We start from the raw sequence: 7,315 nt of genomic DNA, 5'->3' as shown, positions 1-7,315 counted from the left end.
CAATACTTTATAAACCCAAATTATAGGCATGTTTATGACAGTAAACAAGCAAAAGAATAAATAGATCAGAAGATTGAAACATTGTATGCTAATGAGTAGGGATGTCACAATATAAGTTTTGACAGTACAATAGTCATTTTTAAATTAACTATATTTTGAGTAAGGAAAAATAGAATAATTCTATTCAATGCTACCTTTTTTAGAAATATAATCTGTCTTTCACAGATGCCTTCACTGCATTTTCTTTTACACCATTACAAGGTTTTGGATATTATGGTGAAGATCATCCTTAATAGAGGAAAATAAATGAATGCACTATGATTATGGGGGAGATGAAGTATTACAATATGCTGACCTATTAAAGTATTATGACATCCCTAAACAGGAACTGAACAAGCCTGTCAACACAAATGTTTTCAAAATGATATCACTGAAAAATGACAGTAGTAATACTATAGCCATTCAAACTTGAATGTCCTGGACCTGATGGTACACAGGCTGCAGAGCCTCTTTTCACTTTAGAGATCATATACCAGTTAAGGCAATTTGTGCTGAATTTTAAAGTGCATTTTTATGCTTCGTTAAAGTTACATTTGACAGTACTTAGTAATTAAGATTCTTTTCCTACTTCAGCAACCAATACTTTCATATTAAACAAAGTGTTAACCAGCAATGTGCACAGCCTCAAATATGTCACCTCAACCACACGGGGAAACTGGACCTCATCAGGTGCTAATTCTACTTTTAAGCATTCAACTGAACTGAATTAAAAATCCGAAATGAATAAAATATAGGATGTTTCTGCGATGTCCTCATACCTACAAAGTATCAGACTAATACTGTAACAGTTTGTTTTACTTGTGATCCTTACAACATTTAAAATAGAAGCGCTCCATCACTTATTGCTGAGCTGAATTGAAATGTGCTCATCAGCAATGTGTTGTGCGGCATCACAGCCACCATTTTATCACCTATTCTTTAATTTTTGTTCATTTTTCTGGAGCAAATAAACTAAATTTTACTGCAGAAACAAATGTCAGATGATGTTTCTGTAATGCTTATTATTCAGTGCAAACCACTTAAACTGGGCAAAGTCACTTTACAAAACATTACACCAAGACAGCCAATCTTGGTATATTGAATTGCTTCATTTTCACTACTATTATTAAAGGTTTTACTATAAATAGAGAAGAGGCTCTTTCATGACTCTGTTCAAAACCAGCCACCTTGTGTACATTCAGGCCTATGTACAATATGTTTGCCAAGCTGGTCCGGGATTAAGAATATCTACCAAAACTGTATAACCAGAAAAACATGCCTATATTACATCAGATTTCTCTCTATCCATATTTTGTACTCAGCTGTAATGGTTATAAATAAACATCACCAAACCCTAACCCATCCCACTGGTTTTCAGAACCTTCATTATCAAAAAAAAACTGCATGCAGCACGCTTCTCAGTCACATGCAGATAAATGTTAACCTAAGGCGCAATTTCCCAAAAACTAGAAACTCAGTTGCTAAAGCATGAACTGCCAGAAGCCACATAGATTTTATCAAAGCAGTTCTGCAGCATTGGATCATTTATTGCTGTTTATTAAGTGCAGTATTAAAGTCATTTAACACAGGGGAAAGTTTTCTCCTACCTCAAGGTTTATGTGATGCAGAAGGGTCAGGATAACCAGATTATGGGTGGTTTACATATTCTACATGATGAAGTTAATGCCCTGTTGCCAACAGCAATTGCAGTTCATCAAGAGTCATTCAACATTCCTCTGTGTAACTTTCATTTGTACCCTCAGTTTAGTTGCATCAACAAATTCAGTCATGTAGTCTTGGAGTGGTTTCATTCTTTGTGAAATTGTTTTATCTTTCGCATTCCTTAAATTTCCAAGAAATTACAATTGATAATCAGGTGCCATCATTCTTTTTGGGATTTAATCATGTCTTAATCTACCTGTTTCAGTCTGCATTATCCTAGGGCGACAAACTGTCTCTTGCAATAAACACATCCATCTCCAGGTAAATCACTCTGTCTGAAGACTTGTATGATGTTAATTACAAAAATGTAACTCTTGTTTCTCCAGGTCTTTGGGAAATTGCCATATAGTTTTCCAAATATTGATGTAATAGTCTCAAGATGTCTTTGAGAGCTTCTGGCCTTAAGTAGCATGTCAGAGTGAGCTAAGACAGGTTTCTGCATAACAATTAGGCTAAGGACAATGATAGGCTAAACAAGAGACATTGGCAACATATTTATATGTAACCACTGAAACTGACTTGTAGATATGGCTCCAGAAAAGAAGATAAGAAATTATATTGAGGAAGAACCTGCATTTAAATAGCCATTTATGTGAATTCAGGGTTACTAACAAAAAAGAATTCCCTCAGCCTGGGGCCACAAAATTAAACTGTCCTTTTCATCAATCTAAACTGAGGTAGTCTGCCGAGGAAACACTGCATTATCCTTTTTGGTACATTGCAGCTTATGCAGGTGGGCAGAAAGCGATGAAGTTAACATTCTTCAGTGTTTTTTTTTCAGTTCAACACCTTAATGCCTCATGTTGATGCCATTAACATCTGTGCAATTCCTTAGCAGGTTCTGAATGCTGATCTCATTGTAGAAATTGCATTAAAATCTTAATTTGATAGGGACCTCAAAGAAGTTCCAAGAGCATTCTCATGCGGCTCTTGTTCAGCTGTAATGTCCAGTTGCCAAGGTGTTCCATGTTTTTCCCATCTCTCTCACCAGCCGGTTTAAATCCTGTCATCTTCAGAAATATGTACAAACAACTGATCTGCCTTTTCCAGCAACGTTTTTTGCCAAGACTGGCCCTCACACGTAAAAATTTTGTTGGACATAAATGAGGTGCTATATTTTCATGGTGTTACAGATTAAAGTTTTCAGTGGATATCAGCTCATTCACCCATTCTTTGTACATGGAGGCACTTCCAGCAGCCTGGGAGTGTAAGGATTTAAAAGGCACTAGCAACTAACTAAGTCATTTGCTGAGTTTCTGCAGTAATGTAGAGGGAAGCTCAAAAAAAATGTCTTATCTCAATCAGGACAGATTTCGAAATGAACTGAAAATTAGATGCGTAATTTACATATACTTTACATTTACATTCTGCTAAAATGCATGAAAGGCATGCTTTCTTGTCTGCTTGATTAGTTCCATTTTAAATTAAATTGTATCATATATAAGTATATACATCATCTAGCCCGCTTTCATTTAGTTCGGAGATTTCCCGCCAGGAACTGGGCCTTGTTGCATCATATTTTCAGGATTGTTAGGACATGAACCAACTCATTTCCCTGAAATTCTGCAGGAAAATCATCAGGTCCCTCAATATCCTATCATGACAGTTCAAATCTCTATTTGTAACCTGATATCATGCATAAGTTATAGTGGGTTACCTGTTACTTTTTCTAAAGAGGCCATAATGTTAAGTAGTTAAAACATGCTATGATCTAAAGTTGCCCTATACAAGTTAACATTCAGGCCATGAGTGCTTCGAAGTAATAAATTAAATAATAAGCCATTGCACTTTTGGTGAGAGCAAATGATAACTAACTCTCCAGAATTATAATTTAAAATGCAAACTTGTTTCCTGTTATTTGAGGTAATGTCCGAGGCATGCCACCATAGAAGAGTATCAAGGCATGCTATTATTTTAGGGATTTTCTTTTTGAATGGTGCTCCTCGCATTAAATCGGGGGCATGGGGAATTTTACGTTCAGTCCTGGAAGCAGATGAATTGCAGCGTCTGCCAATTTGCAGCACTGCAGATGTTTTCAGCAGATTCGTTGTTTGATTCTAAATTTGAGGCAAAAGCAGTCACTTGTTTTCCTTGATGTAGGGCGTCACATCACCGCTCGCAATGAAATATTCATGAGTGGATCAAAAAACTGCAGACGCTTGCAAGTTTGACCAGAACTCAGGAATCTGGTGCATTTGGTTGGTTGGTTGGTTGTTTTTTTTTATTTGGGATGCACGGTGCAGCTTGCAAATTTGTACCTTAACACATGCATTGGTATTTGTAAATGAACTGAGAGAAAACAAAAACTTCCATTCGAGGTTGGCGAGCACCTATAAGTCCAAGTCTCAAAGAATGTACCTAGGGATGCTCACGTGAACGGATCTGGAAAAGATTTCCCCTGGTTACCCAGTCGGAGAAAGAAAGCCATTTAAAAATAAATGAAAATATACCTTCCACGTAATTCTGAAAGCTTATTTTGCTGAGCATAACGGCAATGCAACAACGCATTAACGAGGTCAACAAAGCAATACAAAGGGTCAGTAACAGTATCTAGAAAGCTGGTTCCCATTCACTGAGCCCGCAGCTGTTTAAACATCAGTCAGTAGTTTACTTTTGTTCACACAATTTTGGTTTGCTACAGTGCAGTTGCCAGTTCTGAGATTTGCTTCTCTGAAATTGTCTATGCTGTTGTTCACGTCTTCCTCGATCTCCATGTAGTCTGACTTGCTGATAGTGGAGGAACTGCGGCTTCGTAAATCGCTGTCCGAAGCGATGTTGGGGCAGCTAACGTGCAGGTACTGAGCCTGTTCCTCTCCCTCCGTCTCCCGGTGGTAGAAGTAGTTAAAGTTGGAGACGATGACGGGCACGGGCAGGGCGATGGTCAGCACCCCGGCGATGGCACACAAGGATCCCACGATCTTGCCTCCGATGGTGATGGGGTACATGTCTCCGTAGCCCACCGTCGTCATGGAGACCACCGCCCACCAGAAAGAGTCCGGGATGCTGCTGAAGTGGGTCTCGGGGTCGTCCGCCTCCGCGAAGAACACGGCGCTGGAGAAGAGGATGACCCCGATGAAGAGGAAGAAGATGAGCAGGCCCAGCTCCCTCATGCTGGCCTTGAGAGTCTGGCCCAGGATCTGCAGGCCTTTCGAGTGCCGGGACAGCTTGAAGATGCGGAAAACCCGCACCAGACGGATGACCCGGAGGATGGCCAGGGAGGTGGCCTGCTCCCCACTCATGTTGCCCTCGTCCTCCTCGGCCAGCTCGGTGCCCAGGGTGATGAAGTAAGGGATGATGGCCACGATGTCGATGAAATTCATGATGTTCTTGAAGAATTCCGCCTTGCTGGGGCAGGCGAAGAAGCGGACTAAGAGTTCGAAGGAGAACCAGATGATGCAGAGGGTCTCCACGATGAAGAAGGGGTCGCTGAGGATGTTGGATTTGTAAGGGATGGTGGTGTTGCCCACCTGCATGGACCTCTTCCTGTCGTCCTTGAGCTGGGGCAGGGTCTCCAGGCAGAAGATGACGATGGAGATGAGAATGACCATGACGGAGACGATGGCGATGCCCCGGGCTGGCCCCGAGCTCTCCGGGTGCTCGAAGAGCAGCCACACCTGGCGCTGGTACTCGTTCTCGGGCAGGGGCCGCTCCTCCTCCCGGATGAAGCCCTCGTCCTCCCGGAATTTCTCCATGGCCTCCTCGCCCAGCTCGTAGAACTTGATCTCCTCGGAGAACATCTCGAGGGGCACATTGACCGGCCTGCGCAGCCGGCCCCCGGACTGGTAATAATACAGGATGGCGTCGAAGCTCGGCCGATTCCGGTCGAAGAAATACTCGTTCCTCAAGGGGTCGAAGTAGCGCATCCTCTTCTTGGGGTTCCCCAGCAGGGTGTTGGGGAACTGGGCCAGGGTCTTCAGCTGAGTCTCGAACCTGAGGCCCGAGATATTAATGACCACCCGCTCGCAGCACTCGTGGTCATCGTTGTCCGGAGGGTAACTGTCCTGAGGGTGGCCGGGCAGAGCTGACGCTTCGTCGATGTTGTCGCCGGCGAGCACCGTCATCCTGGCGGCCGGGAGAAGGGAGGGCTTCAGTGGGGCGCTCCGGCAGATTTGGCTGCTTCCGATTCACTGGCTGTCAGTCCCCCCCGATCGGACATTCGGAGGCAGGGCTTGGGGAAGGGGTGGGGGGGGGGGTGGTAATGTGACAGGTTTGGTGGGAGTTGGGGTGGGGGAGGGGGGGGGCACTGGGAGAGCTGGGCTAACGGATGGCTCTGGGCTTTCTAGCTGACTCGAGCATTGCAGGGCTCAGCACTTCCAAATGGATCCAAAGTGGCAGCTCAGCAAATTTCCGTGGCGCTTTTCTCCCCCCTCAGGACCAAGGTGCTGCGGAATACAAAGGTTAGCATAAAACAACATTCAGTTTGACATAAACAGGCAAAAATAAAGTTGAGCGAGGGGGAGTGTGAGAACCCCTCTGTGAGCGTGGCTCATGCACAGTTCTCAATCAGCCCGGAGCTCTCTGTCTCTCTCTCTCTCTTTACATCTTCGCATGAGGCAGTGAGTGGTTTTCGCGAACACAAACCCAGCTGCAGTAACTCGGATAGGAGGGGGAGAAAGGAGGAGCGGGAACTCTGCAACTGCAGAGGGTTCACTTGGAGCAAAGTGGCAACAAAAAAAAATGAAGCCTTACCTGCTAAGTGAAGGAGGACAGAATGTGCAGGAATGCGACCCAGCCTCGCAGCGATGCAAAGCTCTCCTCCAGTGTACTTCTACCTCCTTAATATGGATATCGCTTTACAGCTTTGTGTGTATGAGATCTGCTGAAATATTAATAGCCTATATTATACTGTACTGACACCATTTACAAGTCATTTGTTCCTGACGTTTGTTACAGCGGGTAGCCGGCTAGGTTAAGGCTGAAAATTCACCCAGCGCTATTTTAAAACACCATCAGTTAAAGAGAGAGACAAAAACAAACTCTGCACATGGAATTCATGGCAAGTAACGGGAAAACAATCTTCTGGTACAGCATCCTGGCCTCTTGTTGAAGGATCATGTGGTGCAGTGTAGAAGACTGAATGCATTAAAAGTCAAGAGAGCTGGACATCCCTTAGCATTGCAGTATCAGCAAAAATAAGAGGTGTTTTGTGGAGTGCAGACAGGGCACCGTTGTCCGGACAGCAACCTTACAGCTACAGCAAAGCAGCTCCCACATTGCAGTGAAAACAGCCGCTTCCTTATAAAAAAAGAATCTCTACTATTTCTCACATACCAAATCGAGACATTTTAGACGCAGTGCAGGCAACCCCGGTAAGATCCTCATTGCACACGACGCCGTGCACACTCGCAAAAAAAAAAATCCGCATCATAAACATCAAAACTGCTGCATCATTTGGTTAGATTTTACGACAATGTTCCTTTGACTGCAGCGCACTGTGGCAAACCTCCGAATCCAATCACTGCAACGCCAGTTCAGTCCGCAGGTACAGCGTTACTGTTCCAGGAGGAAGAAGGACCATTTACTGTACGATGTATATAAAACAGCCACATCAGTA

The 7,315-nt window shown here is 43.6% G+C and overlaps 1 protein-coding gene across 1 annotated transcript; it reads right to left on the bottom strand.

Moving 5' to 3' along the window:
• Positions 1 to 3,698: 3,698 nt before the first annotated feature.
• On the bottom strand, positions 3,699 to 6,749 carry LOC144687409 (potassium voltage-gated channel subfamily A member 1). Its single transcript, XM_078553523.1, has 2 exons — positions 6,451 to 6,749; positions 3,699 to 6,143 (listed from the first exon to the last, which is right to left on the bottom strand). Exon 2 carries the CDS (start codon positions 5,820 to 5,822, stop codon positions 4,350 to 4,352), a length of 1,473 nt encoding a protein of 490 aa, XP_078409649.1. The 5' UTR covers positions 5,823 to 6,143; positions 6,451 to 6,749; the 3' UTR covers positions 3,699 to 4,349.
• Between the last annotated feature and the right edge of the window lie 566 nt (positions 6,750 to 7,315).

The sequence above is a fragment of the Cetorhinus maximus genome, chromosome 12 (genome assembly GCF_964194155.1).
Source record: "Cetorhinus maximus chromosome 12, sCetMax3.hap1.1, whole genome shotgun sequence".
In the NCBI taxonomy this organism is placed as follows: domain Eukaryota; kingdom Metazoa; phylum Chordata; class Chondrichthyes; order Lamniformes; family Cetorhinidae; genus Cetorhinus; species Cetorhinus maximus.
The sequence above is the reverse complement of the archived record's forward strand: the minus strand, read 5'-3'. Positions and strand labels throughout refer to the sequence as shown.